Raw genomic sequence first — 27,290 nt, forward strand, 5'->3', positions numbered from 1 at the left:
TAACAATGATGGAAACATAAAACTTCTTAAAGTGCTAAAGCCACAAAAGAAAACCCTATTTTTTAAACTTAAAAAAAAAAAAAGCCAGTGTTAAAGAACTTATTAAATGTATTAGCATTATTTAAATAACACTTTCCATAATTATTACAAAAAACATCAATGAGAAATCAGAAATTGACAAAACGGACTTGTAATATTCCAATATGAATTAGTGCAATTTATAAAGAAACCTGCTATGCATTACATCTAATGGTTTTTGTGGTAAGAAAATTCAAATGCCTTTAATTCCTAAGGTTCTGGATTCTGGTTGTGTACACACACACACACACACTGGTTGTACACACACACACACACACACACACACACATTGGGTTCTTGGGTCTTTTTCCCCTGGACGGGCCACTGGCCTGCGGAGGAAGACACCCCCTGCCTCCAAGGAAGGGCACGTTTTATTCTTGTACAACTTCTCCCCTCATCGGCACCAACGGGTGCTGTGTGTGGATGAGACTACCACTGACTGATAAGAGCTGGAGCATATTTTTAAAAAGGCTGTTAAGGATCCGCTCCAAAACAGAAAACCAAGAACCACGTACATGCCCCCACAAATGCAAAAGTGATATCCTGGTTGAACTCCTAGTTGTAGATTTTGATAAAACAATAAATGCACACTAGCCGTAACTAGTTTTAAAGGTGAATATTGTTAAATTGAAAAACTACTATAAAAAATGCACACTATTTGTAACCTCCATTGCTGACTTTGAGAAAAAGATGTTTTAGGGTGTTCCTCTTTCCCTCTCCCATGTGAAGAAAATGATTCAATAGCAAGTTTCTCAGATTAATAAAGAATATATTAAAACATTTTACATTCTTTCCACAACTGCATAAAAAAAGGCAGCCTGAATACTTACAAGGAATAACGAGCTTCCTACATTTTCAAAAATTAATTCTAATCAGAAAAAACATTTTCGAGAATACCTTTACAAGCTGGCGTCCTAACAATGAAAGACCAACCTGTCTCACAGACCGAGTGTCTGCCCACCGTCTGAGATCAACATTCTTAAAAGGAGCGATTCGTGTGTCTTTCATTATTTTACTTCCTGACATTTAAAATAGTTACATGAGTGGAAGCATATTTTATTTTTTGACCACCAAAATAAACTCTTTCAGCCTGACGCTTTGAAAGTAGAGTATAAAAAGTAATAGAAAAACCAGAACTGCATTATAAATGTTTTTGGTTCGAAATTTTATTTGAAATCTTAACGTTCCTTGCCTAGACAAAAACGTGAAACGAACGAGACAAAACACTATCTAACGGAAACGCTGAGCCTATATTTAGATCAAAAATATTTTTTACTGATGAACATTATAAAAAAATCTTCAAAAACGTAGCATAGTTTCAAGTCCTGGGATACTGAATTTACAATGCCAAGATCACGTGTGCCATGGAAATTCTCACACACACGCTCTAACAGCCAGAAGCAAGGACTACTCTGAGGGAGGCTGTCTTTCCGAAGAAGTGACAGCTACCAAGGTGTTCAGAGTAAGAAAAGAGCACATTATACAGGGAATTAATTCAGTGAACAGTAATCCACCCTGATGTCTCACGGAACATCATACGCGTTAGTTTCATCTTGAAAATGCATAGATTTCTTCAAGAAAATATAAAGATGGCAATAATCGGTTACTGCAACTTCATTTTATTTTCCTTTCTCCATCAAGTTTAAGTAAGAACAAAATTAGGAAGGAACCACTCAAATATTCTGTGACTTGTGGTAGTTTTCAAATGAAAAAATAAAAAGGCAAGATTTCACATGAAATTTCTCTAATCTACAAAGCCAATTGGTATTTTATGAAAAGGCTTGTGTTTCGATAAAAAGTTGACTGTCTTTCCTACCGCTGGTACGGAATGTGGGTGACGAGACCGACAAGTACCGAGCTCTTTCCTGCCACAGTGGTACACGCTGAAGTACTCAGCAAATTATTTCTTCGTCACAGTAATTTTTTTTTATTTGAGAAAATAAAAATTGTAAGCTTGTAAGAAAAAAATTAATAAACTTGGGAGTCTTCATCCATAGCACTATCTTAAAAGGATTTTGTAGTTTCAACAATATTTCCACTTGTCCATACCTAACCCCTCAATTGTACCAGTGAAATCAAAGTTTTCCCTTTAGAAACACCTAAAAAAGCCTTTTAATTACAACTAAAACAAAATAGAAAACAAAACAAAACAAAACAGCAGCCCAAACCCTATGGGCCAAAATAGGTAGCGAAAACTAATTTTGGACCCTTGATAGTGCTTTAATACAGATTTATGAAATGTTAAAGCAGTGACGTAAAGCAGAATGATTGCACTAAGGACATCTTACCACAATAAACTCCAACAAATTCTAACAGAAACAGAGGCAGGAGATGGTACGCTGTGAACACTGTTCTTGAGAGCGCGTGGGGACCGTGGCGTGGTGTTCTCCCCCGCGTCCCATCTTGGGAAGTCAATGCTAACTCGGGACTTACGGCGGCTGTCCTGACCGCGGGCGTGGGACCGAGGTACCTAAGTGTATGTCCCAACCTTAACTGTCCCACTAATGCTGTTAAATTCAAAATGAGCGAGTGCCTTATGCTGCCTTTGTTTTCGGTCCCAAACGCACTCGATTTCCCACTGGTGACAGCATGAATCGGAGAAGACCAAACACGTCCAGTCCTCCCAATGCTGGTCGGAGCTGAGACCTGAGGCCCGTGCACACAGCACAGCAGTTCCGATTACAATGCCTATCGCCACAGAAGCTTTTGTAAACGGGCTTGGAGGCCTTCCAGACACCCTCACATTTCCATTTCCCAAATCTTCCATCATTAGTTATGTTAAATGACCCAAGAGCAAGCTTTTGTTATTTTATAAAAATCTAAGTATCACTATTGCTGGGGATTTAAATTTCTCACTATTTTCATACAAAAAAATTTCTACATGACCACAAAATACCAAATTATTTATTGTTATCAAGTGTCAGGATAACTTATTAAAGTTGAGGCTTATCATTGTTTTATTGCTAAAGTATCCTAAGATCTAACTCAACGCTGCAAACTACTCCGCTTCCTCCTGATGCGTTGTGGACTTCGGAACGTGGCTGACATTGAACTAGAACTTAGGTGTCTGATATAATCAAAAGAAACACTTGAATAGTATTTCACTGATTGCAAATCAGTAAAAAACCAAAACCACCTCTGGGAAAAGATTATACTGACACCGTGGAATGAGGAACCATGCAAATAACCAAGATCAGTCACATTTCAACATTAATGAAGCAAATCATCCTGTGACTTGTAAGGTCCAAAGCACAATAGATTTTAGTTTTTCTAAGGTGAGTAAGGACATCACTAATTAGTATCAATTTACCTCAAACTTCTATTCAAGCATAACAATTTCCAACCTTTATTATTCTCTTTTAAAAAATATTTTGTTTCTTATGCACGTTTCACAATTTAGGTGGAGGAACTCTGGAGACCACCGTCCCTTCTGTGGCAGGTGAAAAGGGGCGGTCTTTCAGTTGTGGCTCTGTTCGTGACTCCAAAGACTGAAGGCCGTCTTGAATGTCCTATGGCACAGTTTACACATGAACTGTCTTTTAAAGGTGATTGCAGAAAGGGGGGGGGCATGGTAAAAAAGCGTGTCGGATTCCTGGGGCACGAACAGTTTCTCCGTGGCGGGAGCGGGGTTTTCAGACAAGGCTGTGGGGCTGTCGGGCTCCAGAGGCTGGATCTTGGGCAGCGGCGGGGGCGGGGGCAGCGGGGGCGGGGACGGAGAGTTTGTGGGCACAGGGCACGCTTCCGAGTCTTTATGCGCCGGGTCCTCCGTAGCCTGAGACATGTGGGACTGGAAGTGGCTCCAGAGCCGGAAGTTGGTGCGGAAAGCTTTGTTGCACACGTGGCAGATGAAGGGTTTCACGGAGCACAGGAGCTCCTGGTGCCGCTCCAGCTGCTTGTGCGCCGTGAACGTCTTGCCACACTTCTCGCAGGGCCACAGGCTGGTGTCCTTGCTGGAGCCGGCGTCCTTGGGGGCGGCGCGGGCCTCAGGAGCCTCTTCCTCGGCCTCCTCCGCGGGCTCCTCTTTGACGTGGATTTTCAGTTGCTTCGAGAGGCTGAGGTCTTCGGGGAGACAGGAGGAGTCTTCCGAATCGAAGTTCACTTGCTCCGAACAATCACTGAAGGCATTGTCGTCTTTGGCGGGGACCGCGTGGTTGGCTTTGTGGGGCTCGGGCTGGGCCGGGGCCCTGGCAGCAGCAGTCACGTCACCATTGTGGTCCAGGATGGGTAAGGAAAAGTTTTCGGCCGGCGCCATGGTGTTCTGATTATGGACTTCAACTTGGTGCCGCCAAATGCTGAAGGAGGACTTGAAGGTGCGCATGCACTCGAGACACGTCAGCTTCTTGTACTCACACTTACTCTCGTGCTCCTGCTTTAGCTCCGGCGAGAAAAACCTAAGGCTGCAGTAGGGGCAAACGGTTGCGTTTCTGCATAATCGCTCGTGGTTTCCTTGCTCTAGAAGAGAAGAGAGCTTAGCATTACAGAGGCGGCACTGGTAAACCTCCTTGTTCTCTACTGGACTCTCGAGAGAAACATGCTCTTTGGGCTTAGCGGTCCTACTGACGCCAATGGGCTTCTCTCCCGGGTGCATTTTTATGTGCTGCTTGAACTGCGAGAGAAAGCGGTAGGCTTTTCCACAGTAAGTACAAATGTACGCTCCTTTGGCTCGCGACCGCAAGTTCCTCTTGATGGCCTGGGCCTGGGAGCTACTCTGCCCCTGGAACCCAGGCTTGCTGCGCCTCAGCTTAATGATCAGGGCCTTCTTAATCTCTCTCTCTCGCACTATGTCAATCAGCTTTCTTTGGAATTTCTCATCCAAAACGGCATGTGAACTAGAGGCTGGTGATGGGTTCTTCACTATGCCGTGCTGGGTCTGACAGTGCGTCCACACTTTGAAGTTTGTGTGAAACCGCTTGTGACAGATGTCGCAAGCGTAGGGCTTCTCTGGGTTATGGTACATGTTAATGTGCCGGTGAAGACCTGCGGTCGATCTAAAGATCTTAAGGCAATGTTTGCATTTAAATTTTTTGTTTGGTCTTGTTCCCTCCAACTCACCAAATTCATCTTTATTCAAGTCAGAATCTGGAAACTCTGTGTCAGGGAGGGGAGGGCTCGAGCCCTCCTCGAAGTTCTCTTCGGACACCGGAGACCCGTGCTCGTCCTCCTTCACCTTCTTCAACGGCAGCCTTCGGTCCGCCTGGAACCTCCTTTTCGCCGGGAGCCTGCTCATGTCTTTTTGGTCGTCTTCGGTTGTCAAGGAAAGGTCTCTGGCGGCGGCCGCCGCAGCCGGGTCTCCCACGGTGACGCGGATGATGTCGGAGGGGTCTGACAGGGGGCTGCGGGGCTCCGTCTTGATGCGGACCTCAGTCACGGCAGGCTCCCCTTCCCTCTCCGTGGACTGGGAGGCGCTGAAGGACCGGAGGCGGTGGGGCTGGGGCACGGGGCTCCGCTCATCGAGGGCCGTCTTCTCCCCGCACTCCTTCAGAGACGACTGCTGCGACAGAGCACAGAACCCGCTCCCCGGCACCTCGCCTGCCACCGCGGAGCGGCCCTGGGAAGATTTCAGATCTATGGAGGGTGAGAGGCCGGGCACCTGGCTGTCCATGGACAGCGACCGTCTGAGGAGACTCTTGACGAGCGGGCCGCTTCTGTCGATGCCTGGCTTCCCGCAGCCAGAGCCGCCGGACGGGACCACCAGCCCCAGCTTGGAGTAGTACAGCAGGTTTCGGTCTTCGCCCGGCCCGCCTCCTTTGTGAGTCTCCTTCAGCACGTAGGGGGTCTCCGACGAGCTTCCGAGAGACAACACCGGGGGCCGTGGTCTCTTCAAAGCCAACTCTATGGCTTTGCCTTTGGGGAGCTGGCCGCTGAGACCGGCTGTATCGTCCATCACCTCTCTGTCCTGCAGCGGTGCATTCCTTTTCAGCAAACTGCTTCTGTTGGGGTCATCCAGAGGCCCCGCGTGCTCCAGAGACTTTGCATAGCCCACAGAACCATCTTTCGGCCAGCTCTTTTCAGCCAGTGGCAAAGTGTGGAGCGGCTCGGCCGGTTTGGGAACGTGGGGCTTACTGGTGCTGGTCTTGACTGCAGTGCTAGGGGAGGGCCGGGACGTATGGCTTAGGTCGGGCTGATTCTGACTCACAGTTTTTCCCTGTGCTTCGTTTCTACTCTGACAAACGATGACGCTTCTCTTCTGAGAACTGCTTTCATCATCTTCTATGAATATTTTTTTCCTGTTGGGACACGCTGGAAAGGGGGCCTGAGGTGTTTTCGAGACGATGTTAGTCAGAAAGGAAATCCCAAGGCTATAGCCTAGTTCTTGCACGGCCGCGAGACTGCTTTTCTCGACAAATAAAGATGAAGAATAAATGTAGTTCAAAACGTTATCAAAAGCATCTGGTTCACAAAAGTCAAGCTGAAAGACAGTCTGTGATTCATTCTCCTTGTTGGTGAATAAACTCTGGAAGTATTCACTGCTGGCGGCCAAGACATTTTTATGCGCTCGAAATTTCTGGTCCCCAACAATCAGAAGCACGTCACACAGCTGTCCTTTGAGGCGTTCCTCGTTGAGCGCGCTCAGCAGAGAGATGGCATGTGCCGGGTTGATGTAATGCAGCAGCCCCTCCATCGTGGGCGCTTACCTGAAAGACAAAGTACACAATTATTGTGAAAAACGTGGTGAAAAGCTCTCCCTGGGATGAAACGCTCAAGGGCAGGGAGCCCTAGCTGTCTTTTCATAGGTGCCAGAGCTGAGCGGACTGTGGGCAGACAAAAGCCGTGTGGATGAACGATTTTACGTCAACAACATGGGAAAGAGCAGCCAGTGGGTCTCGGGGCTCGTGGAGCGTGTCGGTCACTGCCGCTGCGGCGTTTTAGGACTGAAGACTGTAGCACAGGTGTTCTCATACCAGCAGAGGGCTGCTGGACCTCGGCCGCTGTGCAGAACAGCCCTGTTTGAAATGAAAGGTTGGCTATTTAGGGTTCTTATCCATTCGACGCTCGGTTCTATCCCTCTTAGTTCAGAGAATAAGCATGAAGAATCGAAGCTCCTGAGTCTGCGATTCTGAAAGAAGTCAGTCTTATCATTGGACGTACTTATCCACCTTGTGAACTGTGACCACTGGGTTGCAAAGGGGGAGGGGGGTCTCACCAGACCTTTAAAAATAGGGAAGAATCTGGAAAGGGAAAGAAAAATTTCACTTACTGATCACTACTGTATCATAGTGTTCTGCAAAGGTTAGAACGTTAAACAACAGAAGAGCTTGGTTTCTTTCTTACGCTAACCACCTTGCAATCTGCTGAATACTTTTTTCTCACCAAATCACATATTCAAGGATAGCACAGAGGAAACTATGGCCTGATCTAAACGTAATTACTACTAATTTTAAATTAAGGGGTTTGAAATGAGATCTCACCGCAGTTCTCTTCCAATCTGAAGGCGAGATGCGACGGCCTGGTGGCTGGGTGCGGGCTCTGGCAGAGGTACGGGGGTGAGAGGCTGCCTCCTTCCTGGCTGAGTACCAGGTCCCTCACGTGAAATGGATGGGACGACTGCACCCTCCTTTAGGGTTGTTGCAAAGGCTGGATGAGCCAGCATCTCATACAAGGCAAACATTTAATTCAGTATCAAAGAAAAAGGTCCAGGGGCGCCTGGGTGGCTCAGTCGTTAAGCGTCTGCCTTCGGCTCAGGTCATGATCCCACAGTCCTGGGATCGAGCCCCGCATCGGGCTCTCTGCTCGGCGGGAAGCCTGCTTCTCCCTCTCCCCTCCCTCTGCTTGTGTTCCCTCTCTCGCTGTGTCTCTCTCTGTCAAATAAATAAAAATCTTTAAAAAAAAAAAAAAAAAAAAAAAAAGAAAAAGGTCCATATTAATGCCACCCACGCTCTTAACGAAGGGAAAGCCATCTCATACAGACACAAGGCCAGATTCTCCAAAGCTGACCCTTCACTTGGGCTTCCGTTGCTGTAACACCTCATCTCTGGTTTGACTGTAGTGTCTTCTTTGAAATAGTTACATTTAGGGGCATCTGGGTGGCTCAATTAAGTGTCCAATTCTTGATTTTGGCTCAGGTCATGATCTCAGGGGTGTGGGATCGAGCCCCGTGTCAGGCTCCACACTGGGTATGGAGCCTGCTTGAGATTCTCTCTCTCACCCTCTGCCTCTCCCCGCTCTAAAAAAATAATAAAACAGTTATGACATTTATTTTTGAATGGATGTCTCATGGCATTTATTTTTGAATGGATTCAAAGCAACTAAGACTGACAGTTTTCTCTTTCTCCAGAGGGCAGGTTGTAAATGTACTAAACTCGGCACCCAGGACATTGGCAAGTTCTCCTCCGGTCCAAAGGACAGCCTTTGCTGGTCAACCAGCACGCGGACTCTTCAGAAGAGCCCACGAAGAAGACTTTGCTAGGCCACCAACCTGGAATGACCAAGCATGATACACAAACTTCTCTCCTATTATTCTGATTCCTCTCTATGGTGTTGACTCAATTTAATAGGTTCTGAGACATGACTGCTTCCAGGGATGTTGTCCCCAAACAGATGCCTTGGTCAGAGTGTACGGAGTTTCTGCTCATTCTTGCCTACCATCATTTCGTATCAGTGGCAAATTTTAATTCCTATTTGTGATTGCTTGATAGAGACCTTTGCCCTTCCTTTTCTGTTAGCCATTTAAATTTCTCCCTTAATCCTACTATCATGTCTCAACAATCCTGCATTTATTTACATACCCCCTCATCATCTTTCACAAAGGTCAGCAGAGAAAGAAATAACTTCTAATGCCACATTTACAACTCAGCTGTGTACTAAATGCTGTTTTTAGTGCTAATAATTTTTGAGAAACCTAGTTCAGATGTTGCCACAGGAAAAAGGAACAGATGCAGAATTAAAAACAGGGACAAGTACTTTTCAGAAAGGGTTTCTTACAATCAATTTAGTGATTAGAAACTAGCAATTAAAGTCATAAACTGACTAGGACAGAGTAGAAAATGTCAGAATGCCTCAAACACAGGAGGCCGACATCTTGTGAAATGTCAGTCTCAGTTACATGTGCACACGTCCACACGCGTGAGCACGCACAACATACTCCTACTCCCTCCCTGTTAGCGGGGTCAAGACGGTTGGAAAGTCAGCGTGGGCGGCTAGTCAACGTCGAAGGCTCGGTTTCCCCCACTGCAAAGCAGGGAGAAGAGCAGCTACGACACAACGCTACGGCGAGACGTGAATGAGGACACGGTACCGGCAGCTCTAACACACCACACACGGTACAGAACTTCACGAGTCACTCATTCGTTCGCTCACTCAACAAAACGCCCTCGAGAAGGTCTGAAGAAGGCAAGGAGCCATGAGAATCACGAGGGAGAGCACTGCAAGCAGAGGGAAGAGCCCACGTCACAGCAGGGCTGGAGCAGGGGGCTGCGGAAGACAGAACAGGGCTGAGCGAACCGCAGGAAAACTGAGCTTTCCACCGCAAGTGAAAGGGCCGTCGCTGGAAGATTCTGACAGAAAAATGACAAGGACTTGAATTATGTTTCAAAAGGATCATTCGGGCTCCGATGTTGAGAATGGATCAAAGCAGGCAGGGAAAGGTGGAAGCTGGGAGACCAGCTAGGAGCCAAGAGCAACAAGGCAGCTGAGACAGGACTGTGGCCCAGACCAGCCAGAGTCAGTCTACTGCACCGATCCGTGTGAGACTCGATGGTGCCTGCCCCAAGGTGGGAGTGGAGGTCAAGCAGTCACTAGGACTTCTGAGGGACTGACCGTGGTAGATAAGAAGGTGAGGAGTTAAAGAGAGTTCCAAGAACTGTACCAGAAGTGCTGGACGTCTTACTTGAGATGAAGTCTGATGGAAAAATCGGGTCAGGTATTTTCCAGGAATTCAGTTTGATATTCTAAATGTGAGCAGCACCTATTCATTAACGGACCCTTTGTGGGCACCCCTACCACCTTTCCTGTGCTTCCTGGGATCACTTCCCAAATAAACACCTGCTCTGAATCCGTGGCTCAGGGTCTGCTCTTGGGGGAATCAAAAGAAGACACCCAGGGCACCTGAAAGCACAGGTGTGAGCGAAGGGAGTGTGTGAGGACTAAACCAAGTGCGCATTTCCACGTCCCTGGACACGAAGTAAAGGCGACTGCACATGCCGTCTGCACCCTGCTGCTATATACCAAAACAACACAGTTCAGAAAAATTTCCTTCTTTTGCCTTTCTTCAAATTACCATGATCCCTGCTTTTGTTCTAAATCACTACTTCTAATCCCTTGAACCACAGGCTCCCATACTCTTTGAATGAAGACATTTGGGAATTAGGGAAAAGCAAGTCACTCAGATGTGGGTTGTATGACAAATAGTTGCTGTCCCTGAAAACTGCTTAAAGCGATCCATTTGGCTCTCGCCTCCATTTAGAATCATCAGCGAGACCGCGGGCTTGGAAAGGGGCCAAGCCCGTCAAATTCCGGGCACACGGGTGCAGGCGCCGCCGCCATGCCGCCCGCCCGGCTCACCCCGGCGCCTACTGCACACCCACCAACAGCTTCCGTGTGAGCGCTTCCTCCACCGCATCTACCGCTACGTTCTCACACCTTCACTGAGTGCTTACAGCAAGCCTAGCAGGCGGGGACCATGACTGTTCCAGAGGTGAGACGCCCAGGCACAGAGGGTCAAGTTCACGTGCTCGAGGTCCCACCAAGCACAAGTGGCAGAGCAGGATTCACAGCAGGGGCTGGGCTGCAGAGGCCAAGCTCTTTAACCCCCACACTGTGCTGTCTCCAGTTCCCTCCCTTAATCCGAACAGAAATCTCTGGGCTGGGCGCCGTCCACGTGCCTGTTTTACAAATGAGGAGATGGAGGCGCTGGGAGAGCCCATACTGTGCCCAAGGTCACACCGCCGGCCAGCAGTGGGGCGAGCTGGGAGTCGGGGCCCAGCGCCTGGACTCAGCCATCACCTTCCGCACGTCTCACGGCCCGGTGCCTGGCGGGACACGGAGGATGGAAGCCCAGCAAGCACGGGCCTGTCCTGCAGCTCTGAGAGACCCGTGCGGTGGGAGCGGGACAGGTCAGTGTGTTAGCACGTGCCAACGTGCAGAGCCCCGGACAGGGCGCTGCAGGGGTTCGGGCGCGGTGCAGGTGGAGGCTTCGGGGGCAGCTGAGAGGCACGTCAGGGGAGGCACGCGACAGAAGATGCTTCCTGAACGAGCAGGAGTCAGGAAGGCGGGGTGAAAGGCATTCCGAGGGCAGGAGCCGTGCCGGACAGCACAGAGCCGAGGCGGAGAGGCTGCCGGAGCACGGGTGGCGTGCGGGGGAGGGCAGGCGACGGGGCTGCGCAGGCAACGGGCGCAGGAGGGCCCCAGGGACTAAGCTAAGGCCGCTCCAAGACCTTAAAGGGAGGAGGACTCCTCTATCCTCTCGGGCAGCCTGGGACAAAGTCTGGAGACGTCTGGAGGAGAGCGAGCACAGGGCACGCAGACTCCTCACCCTCCGCCTGATGCCCTTGCTTTTACCTTTTCCATTATGAAAACTCAAAAACCATGGGCCCTTTCCTGGTCTAGCTGCAAACGACTAACATTTTGGAGTTTTGTGTTTTAAAGACAGTAGGCATATTTATTGAGCTTAACTAACTTAACTAAAAATAGAAAATGCTCCACTAAGGATGCATAGTGACTAAGTTACCACCAGTGCATTTCATGCGCTAATCCAGCGGGACCCCTGGGGGAGCCCGGGAGTGCGAAGTGAGCGCCCAGCCCCTTTGCTGTTCCTGCTCCTCAGCCCTCAGGTAAGACCGACTTTGTTGCCAAATGTACCTCCTCCTCCACAAATCCGGTGGCTCATCAAACTCCAACTTCTCACCTATGTTTCAATGATGAATAACGAGGACCTCTGCTTTACAGGAGACCGTGCATCACAAACTGAAGAGCTCGCACACGGAACTGCGTATTGCCCCCGGGTCCGCCCCCCACTCCTTTTCCATTGCTCATCTCCACCTGACTCATCGGGGCAGAGTTCCTGCTATCACCGTAGTCATAGTGAGAAGCCTTGGCGCTCTGAAGAGGAAAGTGGGTGAAATGTGGACTGAAGAGCCGTTTACAATGGACAGAAAGAGCTCAGTGGAAACCCCCCGGGAAAGCCAGACTCTGAAACTGGGCTGGCGTCCTACCGCTTGGATCCTCGAACACACAGATCTTCCCGAACTCTGCCTGAATTGTTCCTATTTCATGCTGTTTCCTGAAATTTCAAAATGAGAATCTTTACAGTTAACAATTCATGGAACCCACAGCTCCATGGAAAAGACCTTCCAATCAGTATTTGTCTCCAGTCCTGGCTCTGTCACCTATTAGGTACATAACCTGGTAAAGATCACTCGACCTTTCTGAGTCGTAGTATCCTTAACCTGTTAGATGGGGCTAACCCTACTTACCACACAGGATTTTTATGAAGAACAAGATGCACAGTGTTTGCCACCTCCTCGTATATGTAGTGCTTCCTATACGGCAAGCACGAATTTTATGTCCTTCCTCTCTTCCTCTCCTGAATGCGTATGGTCCCAAATGTTATAAATTGTAAGAGATGCTGGTGATGGGAGAGGAGTGAGCTGGCTGGCTGCCTGTTGTCCAGTCACACACATTCCCGTGGTAGGACAGAGACACATAAAAATCAAATAGAATGAAAGATATAAACAATGCTACAAGAATACTTATTTCAGGAAGCAGTTAATTTGGCCAGGTGGTGGGAGGGTGGGTGACTGCACGGTGGGGACATCAGGAAGACTTGGGACTCACCTCTCACTCGACTACTGTAATAGCAAGGGTTCCATTCTTCCCACTTCTACTACAGATACACACACTCCTACTAAAGGCTTGCGCTGGCCTCAAGTTCCAATTCCCTAGCATGGCCACAAAGACCTTTGCAACTGAACCGCAGAAAATTATTTTATACCAACACCTCAAATTCCTCAGGTACGAAATGCCAAGAGAAGCAGGGATTCGTGTCTTAATAGAAATTAATTCAATGCATATAATTTCCTCTTTATACCAGTATTAGATCAAGGAGTTAAGATTTTTAAGGGGATGGAGGGAAGGCAGACGACTTTGGAATACAGAGCATTCTGGTGATATGGGCAGAAAAAAGCAAAGCACAGCTAAGCACTGGGATAAAAGGGCACCAGGAGGTGAATGAGGGGCCCAGAAAGGGAGACGGGAAGGGACCAAGATAACCTCACTGACTGTTAAGTTTTGGAGACTAAAACTCAGGCTGGTATCAGAGCTAAGGTACGTTATAAATCGAACTTGCTTCAAGACCGGCCCATAAAACCCCTGGTACCACTTCCCTAGGAAAACGTCTGCTTACATCCAAAACATCAGCCTAAAACCGAACTCTGCACGCACGATCCTTTGGAATGCTGGGGACGGCTTGCACAGTCCCAAACATTACACCAATAAAAAGGAGGAACCCATGTCACAAAGCAAATACCTCGTCAGAAAAACAAAGCACCTACACGTGACTCTGGAGCACACGCATACTGCTCAGCCCCAAACCTTCACGCCTGATGCTCCACTCTATTTCATTCTTCGAAGGAGACAAGAAGTGCTCTAAGTTTGGTTTTATCACTCACTTGGTGACAATGCAGACACACAGAAATCATCTAAGGCTTCTCGGATTTCAAAGCCAGCCTTCCTCAATCGGATCCCCCCAGGGCAGGTGTGTCACCCCCTTGGGTGCCCGTCTCACCCCATTTTCAGTCTCTCCTGAGAGGGGCTGACTTTAGTTTCGGGGTGTGCTCTGTTGTAACATAGCTCGGGCCCTTCACGGGCACCTGGATTAGCAGAGTGGCCTCTTCTGTTTGGCTCTGGAAGAACCACCCTTGTCCCAGGAGTAAGTCTGATGAGCTGCTCTCTGCTAGCCTAGGGGCAGGCACCAACCAAAGCCACGCAGACCGCAAACTTTCTCCCCGGAAGGAAGATGGGCCTGAAAATGCAGCCGGCTGGTACCCACCATACTGATTCCTGCCAGTTACCTTGGTTTCTGTACTTCCTGGCCCAATTCTCTAGCTTTTCCTTAAACCTCAGGAGCAGCCTGGTGTCTCTACAATAAATTCCTTGTTCTATTCAAGCTAGCCTGTTTCTGTTCTTGTTATTAAAGGACCCTAACTGATACATTTCCAAGTGTTACTCATTCTTCCTGCCATGCTCTCCAAGTTCATCCTTTACAATCCTGCTGCTAGATGGGGCTTCCTAAACAAAGCTTCAAGCATTCACTGGACATACACACTAGAGAATACTACTATATATTCAACTTATTTATTGAGCTCTTATTATGTGCAAGGCATGATTAGACATGCCTGAAATACAGGACGCACAAAACAGACCAAGGCCCCCAAATTCTAGGGGGGTAAATGAGATAATGAACAAGGAAACAAATGAAAAGGGTAGATTCAGTTGCACTATAATGGAAATAAACAGGGTGCTATAACCGGGTGGAGAAACTAGGGGTATGGAGAGAATGCTTAGGAAATGCCTCAATAGATATTTTGGCTGAGTGCTAAAAGTTGGCTGAAAAGAAATAATAATGAAAACATGGTTCTCCACTAGGTTAAAATGCAAAATTTTAAAACATAGACCCTACACCTCTGTGAATCTGGTCACAAAATACTTTCTAAAATTTCTTTCCCTTCGTTATTCCCTTGTGATGACTTCCTGCTTCAGATGCTGTGTCTCTGAGACACAACCCGAGTGTCCTGCGTCTCCCACTACAAGACCTCGAATGTCCAAGACCTCATCTACCCTTCTCCAGCACTCCACTCAGCTGAACGCTGATCATCCTTCAGAGCTCAGCTCAAGTCCAGTCCCTCCATTAAGCCTTCTGCCACAGGCTGGACTGTGTCCCCTTCTCCACACCCCATCACATGCGGAAGCCCTAACCACCCGCCCCCCCCTTCCCCGGCACCTCAGAATGCAAGCATAATTAGGGGCCCCTGGGTGGCTCAGTCTTGGTTAAGCGTCTGCCTTTGGCTGGGGTCATGATCCCGGGGTCCTGGGATGGAGCCCCACGTTGGGCTCCCTGCTCAGTGGGGAGCCTGCTTCTCCCTCTATCTCTGCCCCTCCCCCTGCTTGTGCAAATGCATGCACTCTGTCTCTATCTCAAATAAATAAAATCTTAAAAAAAAAAGAACGCAAGCATATTTAGACAGAATTTTTAAAGGGATCATCAAGTTTTAATGAGGACTTTAAGGTGGGCCCAAATCCAATCTGAGGATATAAGAGGAGGATATAAGGACACCAGCACACAGAGGGACGAGAACATGACGGCAGGAAAGCTGGTCCTCTACACGCCAAGGAGACAGGCCTCACGAGAAACCAACCCTGCCCACACCCTGGGCCTGGACTTCTAGGCTCCAGGACTGTGAGGAAATACATTTCTGGTAAGCCCCCCAGTCTGCGGTGCTGTTCTGGCAGACCTAGCTAACCAACAGACGTTCCTTGACTCCTTCAGTTTATAATGAGCAAGCACCTTTCAACTCCGGTATCACAGAGATTGGCACCGTTCACACAATGTTTATTTGCTGCCAGATACTGTTGTTTGTCTCCCCAACAGAACTCTGAGCTGTGTGAGAACTAAATACTCGATTATCTTTTGACACTCTTCACAATATCCAATGTGGTATCTTGCACAATAAATATTTGTTGATTTTTCTGTAGTCTGATAATCCAATTAAATGCAGGAGTGGAAATTACACCTTTCATTGGTTTTCCTAAAGTAAAGCTGATCCCATCACTGCCTTTTACAATACTATATTGATTTTTCTATTACTTCCTGGATAAAATCCAAACCCTACAGACTGGCATACAAGCCTCTTCATAGTCTGGTCATATTTATCTTTCTGCTGCCCTCTTTGGACACTCTTTGCCATCTACCCTGCAAACCTGTACACCCAATGTCCACCACCTAACATACCTTTCTTACCTTCCCTTGGCCAACTTTTACAGAAAGATCCAGCTCAAATGTCACTGTCTCTGCAAAGCTCTTGTTACTGTGCCCCCAGCCAATGGCTCAGTCCTATCTCAACTACCACAATATTCCATCCACCTGTCTGCAGTAAGAGCACAACTATTTTGAGTGTCCTGCTTTTCTATCTACCTCCCTGGTGAGAGCCCTCAAAAGGAAGAATGCGTATTTTCGTCTGTGTATCCCCAATGCTTAGCACAGGCCTGACAAGTATCTGCTGGGTAAAGAGAGAAATCATTACACTCAAGGTTCAAGACCTGCACCTGCTCACCTCTACTGCTCCAGCATCTGTTAGAGCTTAGCATGTGGCAGCTCCGCTTTCTGAACGAGCTCTGTGGCTTACAGGTCTACAGGATGAGGACACCCAAATCTGCATCTCTGCTTCGGCCGCAGGTGCCCGCTGAGCACCTCCATCACAGCTAACTCCACATGCCCGGGGCAGTACTTAGGGCCCACTTCCCTGGCCCCTACCCCACATCTGCTTGTCCTCACACGTTCCTTATTTGGTTAGATGTGCTGCCAACCACCAGCTCTCCCAAACCGGAAACCTCTTTCCTCTCTAGCCCATCAGCACAACCTGGCAAACCTCGCTTGTAAACAGCTCTCGAATCAGCTCTCCTCATCCTTGCTGGTTCTGGGGACAACTAGAATCGTCCCTTCAGTCATGTCCTGCTCACCTGGAGACTCCCAATAACCCCTCTTTGGTTACACACCCAGCATCCCTTGCCATAAACACTCTTAGGTTCCTTGAAGTCTGGGCTTATCACCTTTTCACTCCACAGAATGAAGTGCACTCCGTGTTCAACAGTGTCAAGTGAAAGAATGAAGAAGCAAACCAATACCCCAAATTTCTACCTTCTTTTTATCACCAGTATTTAGGAGTACTTAAATTTAGAAGTAATGACAATTAGACGTTAGAGGTGGATGAGGGATCTACTCCAAGCATCGGAGGGGAGAAAGAGTAACTGTCAGTGAGAAATCCAAGATCGATTAGCCCACTTTGTCCCCCTGAACAAGGTGCACAGACCAGGCGCAGGCCCCTTGCTGATGGCTCAGGGTCATCATTATGGACAATCACTGGACTATGCTGTAACACGCCGGTGCCCTCTGATGCCAGCGCCGGGCAGCGCTGGGAGCTCCCGCACTGAAAGACCCCGGATGCTACACTGGGGTCTGACGAGCCTTCGCCCCCCGGACCACTGTGCGGCAACCCCGAGGGAGAACCGGTCTCTGAACACACCCCACGTCCACACGTGCTGCTCAGGTGGCATTCTCCAGAAGCACGCAGCCCTGTGCTTGCAACGCACAGCGACCGGGGTGCAGGGCTGGTGCCGAGGGGCTCCCCTAGGCTGCGACCCTCCACGGGCCGCGACTGAACTCGTTGGAGAGAAGCGGTTTAGGCGACCAGGCAACCCATACAAACACCCCGGGGCCTCCTGCCGGCGGAGGTCTGCGCGGGGACGCCCGGAGCCGCTGGTCCCGAGCCACCCCCTTCCCCAGCGCCTCCGGCCGCAGATTCTCAGGGAAGCGTCCAAAGCCCCGCACAGAGGCCTGCGGCCAGAGACGGGCAGTCCGAGAACCGGGTTCTCGGGGGGTTCTGGAGGGAAAGGAGCGCGCTCCGAGGCCACGCGTCCGGCAGAGGGCGGGCCAGGGAGCGGGCGGGGGCGGGGCCCGCGAAGTCAACTCGGGCTGCGGAAGGGTTTCGCCGGCGGCCGCCGGGCGGACCGCGGGACCACGGGCGCAGGCTGCGGCAGGTGCGGGTTCCAGCCACCCCGCTGCTTCCGCGCACCCCACCCCGTCCCCTGCGCGCCCCCACGCCTGCACCGGGCCGGAACACGCGCCCTCGGCCGGAAGGCGTCCCAACAGCTCCGCGCAGGTGCGCGCGCCGAGGCCAGGGACGTCCGGCCCAGGGGGGCACCTGGCCGGGCGAGGGTAGACCAGCCGGGGATGGAGCGTGCGCACTGGCGAGGGCGAGGCCAAGTGCGGGCAAGGAGCATGCGCAGTGTGAAGCCACAATCGGCTACGTGGGAGCCTGGGGCATGCTCGGTGAGAGCCCGGACCCCGCGCACGCGCAGAAGCGCTCGGAGCCCGCAAGCCGCTGGTGGAGAGAAAAAAGAGAGAAATCACCTCAGAGTTACGTCAGGAAAGGCCGCGTTTTGCGAGGAGGCTGTGGCCTCCCACGGGGCCCCGCAGTTCTCCTAGGGCGAGGGGCGTGACAGTTACTCACCGGTCTCCAGCCCCGAGGCAGACGCAGGGCCCCTTTCCGCTCACACTCGGCTCGCGCGCGCCGCAGCCGCCGCTGCCGCTGTGATTCCATCCATCTTGAATTTGACGTCATCCCACACCAGGGATGAGGTCATCGCAGGCAGCGCTCGTCACGTGCGCGGCGCTGTGATTGGGCGCCGGGCGCCGGGGGGCGGGGCGAGGGAGGTGCGCCGCGCCGGGGGCGGGAGGGGGCGGACGAGGGCGGGCCTGACGGGAGCGCCGCCGCCGTCCGCGTCCGTCAGCGCTCCGCGCGCGCCTTCCGCCCGGCGTCCGCGTGCGCCCGCGTCCTCCGCGCGCCCGCCCCCCGCCGCCGCCCCGCGCCGTCGCAGCGCCCCCTGGGCCGGGGCCTCTCGGGTCCGAGCTGGGGATCCGGTCTGCTGCGGGCGGCCGTGAGGCGGCGGGGGTGAGAGGGGTGGCGCGGACTGCTCTCAGCGGTCGCCCGGCCCTCCCGGCGGCGCCCTCCGCACGCCCCTCGGGGGCCGGCCCTCCGGCGGGGGACCCTGGGCGCGGGGCGTCCCGTTCGGGGCGCTCGCCGGCCTGCGCCGAGGGTGCACGGGGTGCGGGTCTTGCAGAACTGACCTCCCGCGCCCACATGTCCTCCCGCCGCAAGGGCCACTCTGGAAGGGCCCCGGAGAGCGAACGGGGGAGACGGGGCTCGCGGTCCGTCGCGCGTGGGCAGGTCAGGGTGGCGGCTCCGGTCACCGCGTGGCCACACGCAGCCTGCGCCTTCAGTCGGCCTTCGTGAGCGCCGGCAGCTAACCCCGATGTCCCTTCTCGCCCCACGGCTCTCGGACCGCTCGTGCTCTTGCGTGAATACTGCAGGCCCACTAGTTAGGAAGCTCACTGCACTTTCAGGACCAGAAATGTGTTACGACAAACGGCAGACTGCAAACACTGTGAAGACCAGCTGCACATCGCATCTTGATCTGTCCCCCGAAAGCCAGAGCGGAGGGGATTGCAAGGGGGAGCAGGTTGCCTTCTAAAGTAGTGATTTTAGGACACATTTTAAGTCGTGGTTAATACTTAACAAACGTCTGTTAATCCTTTTTAGTGTACAGGGGCAGTGGGAGAGGGAGAAGCCGAGCAGGGAGCCCGATGCGGGGCTCGATCCCCGCACCCTGGGATCCTGACCTGGGCCGAAGGCAGATGCTTAACGACTGAGCCACCCTGGGCGCCCTAGATTTTATTTTTAAGTAATCTCTACACCCAACCTGGAGCTAGAACTCACAACCCTGAGATCAAGAGTCACAGGCTCCCCCCACTCAGCCAGCCAGGCACCCCTAATTTAATTTTTTAAACTTGAGTTTATGCACATGACCCCGGTTAAAATAATTTATGAAATGTTTGAGGAGCCTATGTAACAAATAATCTTGCAGTAGGTTGATAAAAATTAACTTGTTCCAATATAACAGCTTTATTGCCAATGGTTTTAGGTTCACTAATTTTAAGAGAACTCCTAATTTCAAAGGAAGAACGTTGCACCTGAAAATTTTCTCTTAGAGCTGTTGAAGAACTTTAAGAAGTGTGTTTATATTTTGAACTGAATGGTAGTAGAGCAAAAAAGTGGCTCTGTACTTAAAAGAAGGCAGAAGACAAGGATGATTATAAGTCTTTCAAAGGGCGGCGAGTCTTAGGGTCCCCCGGGATTTGTCTGGGCCGGCACACATTGTTATCCCCATCTTACAGATGGGAAACCAGTACCAGCTGTGTGGCAAGAGCCAGCGCTAGAAGCCAGGTTTTTTCAGTTAACTGTTCTATACCAAATGCCAGCCTACCTTCCTTTCTCGCGAAGACATGTGTTGGTGTCTCCACTTTAAGCCATGTCATCAGGCTTTTGCCCTTGCCACGTGACTGAACCGGACCTGACCCACACATCCAGCAGAACCTCAGTCTTTCAGTTGACCTCTTGCGTTTGTGGTCTCTACCAATTCCTTCTTCAAACCTGCTAGTTCACTGATGCCTCGTGCCCCCGGATTCTCTACCTCTTAGCTGACCTTCTGTTCTCCACCTCCTCTGTGGGCTCCTCTGCCCGCATCCAGCCTCACGCTTTGGGTCTCCTGAGGCTCTGACCTGGGCCCTGTTGTTACACTCACCCACTGCAGTCCCATCCGTCCCGGGGACATCAGGCCAGGTGGCTGAGCCCAGAACTTGGGCACCGTGTCTGCTCCCTGCTAAGGTCCAGCCTGTCACCAAATCTGGTCTGTCTACCTCCTGAACACTTCTCTGATACTATAACCACTTTCCACCCCAACAGCTTCCCGCCTGCTCTCCCAGCTTCCTGACTTTTCCCTTTTAATCCACCCTCACTTTGCAATCCAAGTGATCTTTTTAAAAAGCAAAAGGTATCATGCCACTCCCGTACTTAGGTTTTTGATGGCTCTCAGTTGCTAAGGCTAACATTCAAACTCCATGTATGTAATGTGACCCAGAAGACTGATGACCCGGCCCCCCTATGATCCCGTCTCTGCCCCCAGCCCGCCCCTTCCCCACACACCCCCGCCGCCCCCCCGGCAAACAAGTCACACTCTGTCTCTTGCCTCTGTCTTGTGTGTTGTTTTCTCCCCCTTCCACACCACTACCACCATCACATACCTCTGACCTTGATCGTTTCATCGCACGGGCTCATGTTACTGCCCCTTCCCTGGGTCGGGGGAGCGGATTCTACCACTTCCTCCCTCATCTCTTCAGCCTCATTCTGGGTTTGGTGCTCCCTGCTGTGCTCCCATAGCACCTCATGTAGCTTGTTCTACCAATTGGGCATATTCTCTTGGATTTGCCTGCCAGGACCCCCCGAGCCTCCAGTGGGCTCCTTCACCTCTGCCTGCCCAGAACCTAGCACAGTGCCTGGCCTATAGTGCAAACTTTTTTTTTTTTCTTGAGTATTACCCATGCACTGATGCAACCCAACAGGGTTTCTAGCACCACATGCCTGTATATTTATTTGTACAGAGTTCCCATCATCTATATAACCAGCTGTTTGTCAGACATCGCCATCTGGATGAACACAGCTATGCCACTCAGCAAGCTCGTAGCTGAACTTCCTACTGGCTTTCTGTCCTACCTTAACGCTGTTCGCCCTTCCCTGCCCTTGCCCTGCTGTCTGGCCAGCCACCCACCCTGCCAGAAACTTGTTGTTATTTTAGACCCTCCTGTCTCTCGGTTTCTGCATTCAGCCATCACCGAGTCCTGCCACCGTGCCTCTTAGGTGCTCCTTTAGTCTGTCCTCACCTGCCCTCCCACTGCTCCTCCTGGCCAGTCACTGTGGCCGCTGCACCAGCATCTTGCTTGAGATTGGCTTCCTCCCTTCCCAGGCCGGTGCATTTTAGTCCCATGTCTCGCTCTAAATGCAGAGCTGGTGGGTGCGGCCCCAGAGCGGGCATCGCCTCCCGAGTGGTCCAGAGGTGGCTTTTCTCTGCTCCTCCGCTTGGCCAACTGCCCCAGCCATGCACAGCTGGTTCAGGTACTTCCGGGGAGACCTTTTCCTGCTCCGCCCGCCAGCAGAGCCCGTTTCTCTTCTAGGAGCCAGCCCCCGTCTCTGTGCTCCTGCTGCCCCACTGTAACGTGTCGTCAGCCGCTCCTGGCTGCTTGCAGGCCAGCTTCCACCAGAGCTTGTGGGCTCCTTGGGTGCAGAGACCGTGTCTGTGAACCTGTGTGTTCCCAGAGGTTGGGGCCCGTTGCTAGGGCCGTGTCCTGGGCCATCTGCTCCCGACGGCCAGAAACTGGGTTCCAGGGGTGCTGCTTCTGTGGCATTAGTCATTAGTAAGACTCTGACTTGGTTTCTTTGCATTTCGGGTACCAAATAAACACAGCCCTTTCATAAACTGGGGGAGGAAGGTCTGTATGGGTATACATATACCCATATACAGCCCCTTGCCTGCAGACACCATACCAAAGGCTCAAGTGGGCTCAGAACTGGAGTGGGCCGTAGCTGTCTTGTCAACAGAGTGGGAATCGGGCAGGGCTAAGTGTCCATCCCACCGGGTGCTCATGGTTGAGAAGCCTTGTCTTTAAACATTATTATGAAATGGGGAGTTTCTCACCAACCAGAAGCATCAGTTTGCTGCCTGCTTGCCTTTCCCAGAAGGGCCTGATTGCCTCCTTCCCTCTCTCCTCGCCGTGCTGGTCCTTGAAGATCAAAGACACGTCAAGGTCGTCTGGTTCAGCAGACTGATAGGAACTGATAGGAACGGGACTGCAGCAACACCTTCACACCAGTTTCTGGCAACCCTTTGCCTTAAGCAAGATTGGAGGACTCTGTGTGTGTGCACGAGCGAGTATAACAGCAGGATCATTCTGGGCACTTGACTGTGAACTGCATACAATAAGAAAATGGATTTAGATGGGATTTCTTATGTGCTGTTCCATAAATTGCCCTCATGAAAGGAAGTGAGGAATACAGATGCTTTAAAATCTGCGGCATGGGATTCTTTTGGTAAAGATGGATCTCTATCCCCAAAGCCTCACACTGGGGTGAAGAATGACAACTTCTGTTGAACTAGTGTCTGCCCCCTGCTGTGATCTGACCTGCTCTCCAGGAATGATAAAGCCCTCCACCCCAGGAAAGTGAGGCTCCTAAGGCCAGGAGGTGGAGGAAGGGGGTTGGATCTGGGTCTGATGTGAAGTCCAAGACCTTTCAAATAAGCAGCTCTGAAAATATTCCAGATGTTTAGGGTGGAACTCGTTAGCTGGTCAGCCCTTTATCCTCTTTTTCTCCTAATGGGAAGGGGTGAATCCAGAGCCTGGGGCTTCTGTTAGATGAGTTGGTGGGGGAGGGGAGAAGGTGTGTGCAGATGGGGATAAGCTGGCAGGTGGCAGAAGGCGGAAGGACTCAGAACCTGTGGCTCGTGTTTGATGAGCTACATACTCTATAAAGAGTGGGGGTATGTGGGGGTGTGGATGAGGTCCGAATCTTGGCCAGCTCTCCTATTCTCCTTCCCAGCCTTCAGCATTATGATGTATGTGCCTGTCATGGCCCAGGCTTTGGCTCTGCAAAGATGAAAGCTAGAGGGTCCCCGCCCTCAAGGAAGTGGCATCCTCTCTGGAGAAACAGGCAGGAACCATCAATCCAAGTGGTGAACGCTGCAGGACTCCTGCATGCTCAGGACTGTGAGGGGACGCGGTTCTGCCTCTCCCAGGGACCCAGACGTGGGGCAGGGCCGAGGGTGGGAGTGGCCATGCCAGCTTCTGGCCTCCCAGCGCCATGAAGATGAGCCCTGGGATCAAGCAGTAATCCCCTTCCCCTATACGGGCCACACAGCAAGAGGACCCAGCTTTACCCCTGACATTGTGCTGATTCCGGGACAGGCTACCCAGAGCTGACAGTCATTCTGGATTTCTAGATGGAGACATCGCATTGTGAGAGCAAACAATGAACTCATCAAAGGGCATCCGGCTGGGCAGCCCTTTCCAAACAGCAGCTGGTTCCATGCATCTCCAAGCAAAATGGCGTCGTTTCTTACCAGGACATTTCAAGATAGCCGAGCACGTTTGTCCAATCTGACATCAAGCTTCATGTGGTTCTGTGCATATCATGAATAGACGGTTAAAATGCTGACTCTGTTAATCTGACCCTGAAACTTTTTTAAAAGACTAGAGATGTGATTGGTTTTTTGTTGTTGTTGTTGTTTTGTTTGTTGTTTTTTTTTAAATCTCGGAGACTTTAGAGCTTTACCCCTTCTCTTTCGGTAAGAGTCAGCCTTGTTGACCCTGGTCCAGAACATGAATCACTCTACTGAAAAAAGAAATATGAACATGCATTCAAACTTGATTTGAAAAGTACTTACTGCACTAAAATCCTCTCCAAGGTTCGTTTGGGTATTTGGCATGTTTTGCACTTTCAGAAATCTGACACGTTGAAACATCTTAGTAAATATTTCCCCCCACATTTATGTTAAAATATCGATTTTAGAACTAGACTCAATAAAACACTGTAGAACTAGAAGTTTGCTTGTGAAGCACTCTCATAAAAACTGGGTCAACTGTTTTAATCTGTTTTCTCCATTAGAGAGCAGCCTCCTCTCCCCTCCCCCCCCGCCCCCCGGCACCCCGCCTTAACTGTGACTCAATTGATTTGCTACACTGTCTGGTTCCCTGAAAACTGCTACTTCTAAAAATAGATGCCCCGTTCCTTTTAAGCGTTCTTTCTTTCTGAGGTGGTGGATTATCGTCAGGGTTCTAACACTTTGAAAATTGATGAGTGGTGATGACCAGTGACCAAGAACCATCATGATGTCATCTGAGCTTTTGCCAAGTCTGCATATTTAACCCATCTGACTTGTCATTGGCTCTAATAATCCTAGAATTTTCAAATATTGCTTGAAGATATTCCCAAGGATTTTGACTTATAAAAATCAACTAAATTTAGAAGATAAGACGTTTGGAGTGCGGGATAGGGAGGCAATGGTGAAATCTGACTTCCTTTCCAGTTCTTCCCTTGTGATCAATGGACTGGAGCAATTGGCTTCATCATGACGGTATGGCTATCATGATGATAGGACAGTACCACTGTGTTGTCAGCAGGGTAATAATTCTTCTAAAATTAAGCATTGTGCTCTTTCTCCTGGGATTGAAGTTAGCTCATCAGAATTCTCTATTAAAAGGAAGCAGGAAAGGGGGGAGCCAGGCTGGCTCAGTCAGAGGAGCATGCAACTCTTGATCCTCGGGGTTGTGAGTTTGAACCCCACATCGGGCGCAGAGATTGCTCAAGAATAAAATCTTTAAAAAAGTAAAAGGAAGCAGGGAAGGGACTGTCACGAGCCCACTATGAAGGCGCGCACACAGGAGTTGTGTCTTTCCACAACGTCCTGCTTTATTCAATCATAAAGCAAAGTTAATCATAATGATGAAGCAGGTTCAGGATTCCAAACTCAGTGACAATTCACCACATGATTAACTTGGTTTCTTACACAGCACACAGAGCTGGACAGAAGATAAGCCACACCACAAACAAGATAACAGAAGGATGTAGGAAGTGAAGGAACCAAACGCGACGTCAGTCTGTGGGCACACCCTTGAGATAAGGCCTCAGTCCCCGTTCCCTCTCCACGCTTACTGCTTCTTATGTCCCAGCAGGGAAGGATCTCGGTTCCTCTTGGAGCTCAGTCGGGCAGAGCCCCCGGCGGCAGCTGCCTGTTTGAAGTGGTCAGACATGGAGGGGTCTGATTGTTTGCTGCAAAAATCCTTCCCCCCTTTTTTCTAAGTGAGGGGGAGAGAGGGAAGGGGCAGAGGGAGGAGAGAGTCTTAAGCAGGCTCCATGCCCAGGGCGGAATCTGACTTGGGGCTCGATCTCATGACCCTAAGGTCTTGACCTGAGCTGAAATCTAAGAGTCGGTTACTCAACTGACTGAGCCACCCAGGTGCCCCAGATCCTCCCCTCTACGAAGGGATTTAATGGATTTTGGTTCCCTGCAGACCTCTGCTTCTGCTCATTGTTAGTTCTGGTGCTGGTCCTGGTGATATCTTGTAGCTGCAGGTCCCCAAACTGTTTGGCGTGAGAGACTCCATCTTGCTCTCCACAAGGACCTTCCCCGCTTTCACTGTCTTCTACTGGCCAGTGAGTGAGTGGCCTACCTTAGGTTCAGGCACCAAAAAAAATCTAAGTGGCCACCAAGACAATAATGTGTTAGTAAACGCCAATTGTTTTAGCAGGTGTAAATTAACCCTCAGGATCGCATTGCTCAGATAAGGTTTTAAATGGGGCCAAATAGGTACAACAATGGAAAGAGACAATAAGCAAAAATTATACCAGTGATTCGTCACCAAACACAAGAACAAAATGTCACAGAGCCAAGTGGAGCTGTTGTTGGAGAATGCTAATCCAAATGGAAATGCCTTCAAGTCAAAGAATTGATATGAACTGTGTGGTAAATGAAGAAGCTTCAACAGCGCCTGAGAAACTGGGGTTGGATTCTGAAGTTAAGAAAGAGAAACAAAGTGCCATGAGTGGCAGTGGATGAGAACATGAGCTGCTGCGGTTTTGCTGGGGGCACGACTGGTCCGGCTGGGACACAGCCACAAAAATACACATGGTGTTTGGGTTTTTTTGCATTTTGTAAAGGGGGGCACCAAGAGGCAGGATATTCGATGCTGAGAGCAGGATGGTGGAGGTTGTCTGTCCTGGGTTCAAGGCCAGCTCTTCAACTTAGTGACTGGGTGACCTCGGCTAAGTCGCATCACCTCCGTAACCTGCAGGCTCCTCACCCATAATGATCGCCTCGGTAATTTCCACTCTGCAGATCCCGCGTGAGTGAGGTAAAGGCCGAGTGCTTAGCACTCCCTGACACAGAGTAGGCATTCAACCAGAGCCGGAGAGAATTGTTATTTCTACCCCTTGCTTCAATAATCACTTTGCAATTGAAAGCCATTCCAGAGGAAAATAATCAGGTCTGGAATCCGCGAGATGCCCAGGATAAACCGCAACCAGTGTGGGGAGATGCTGTCTGGGACCATGCTGAGTATGAGCTGAAGATATCATGCGGATGAACAGAAAAGGTCAATCATAAAATTAAGACAGAATCACAAGACATGTGATATGCGATAGAAAGATCTTGCTCAAAAAATCTCATATGATCACATTTGAACATGATTATGGCAGTATGAAAAGCCAGGGAAAGTGAATATTGGATTCAAACAGAAAGATGCAAAGAAATTCCATACACATCTATAATAGTTTTAAAAATAGGATGGTGGGAAAGGTTGCTAATTAAGGAGATGCTAAATGTGGGCAAGACAGAACATTTCAGAACGTGTTCTGAGCAAAGCTGTGGTAGGGAGCTAGTTGCAGAAACGGAACGGGAGGTTGGTGGTGCGGGCCAGCCGTGACCAGAGCCGGGCTGCCCGGCTCGAGGGGGCATCTTGGTGTAGGCTCAGCAGCAGGTGGATCGGATCAGCGGTGCCCACAGGAAATGCTCCTGAGTTCACCCCGACACTGGCTCGCCAAACATCTCAACGTTAT

The 27,290-nt window shown here is 50.3% G+C and overlaps 1 protein-coding gene across 2 annotated transcripts; it reads right to left on the bottom strand.

Moving 5' to 3' along the window:
• Positions 1-1,238: 1,238 nt before the first annotated feature.
• Positions 1,239-18,399, bottom strand: ZBTB21 (zinc finger and BTB domain containing 21). 2 transcript variants are annotated; one of them, XM_032392611.1, is made up of 2 exons: positions 18,300-18,399; positions 1,239-6,713 (listed from the first exon to the last, which is right to left on the bottom strand). In XM_032392611.1, exon 2 carries the CDS (start codon positions 6,698-6,700, stop codon positions 3,536-3,538), a length of 3,165 nt encoding a protein of 1,054 aa, XP_032248502.1. In that variant the 5' UTR covers positions 6,701-6,713; positions 18,300-18,399; the 3' UTR covers positions 1,239-3,535. The 2 variants fall into 2 exon arrangements, with proteins under 2 accessions (XP_032248502.1, XP_032248503.1); XM_032392612.1 differs by lacking the exon at positions 18,300-18,399 and adding an exon at positions 7,488-7,544.
• Positions 18,400-27,290: the final 8,891 nt, after the last annotated feature.

This window comes from Phoca vitulina, unplaced genomic scaffold, assembly GCF_004348235.1.
Source record: "Phoca vitulina isolate PV1807 unplaced genomic scaffold, GSC_HSeal_1.0 scaffold68, whole genome shotgun sequence".
In the NCBI taxonomy this organism is placed as follows: Eukaryota; Metazoa; Chordata; class Mammalia; order Carnivora; family Phocidae; genus Phoca; species Phoca vitulina.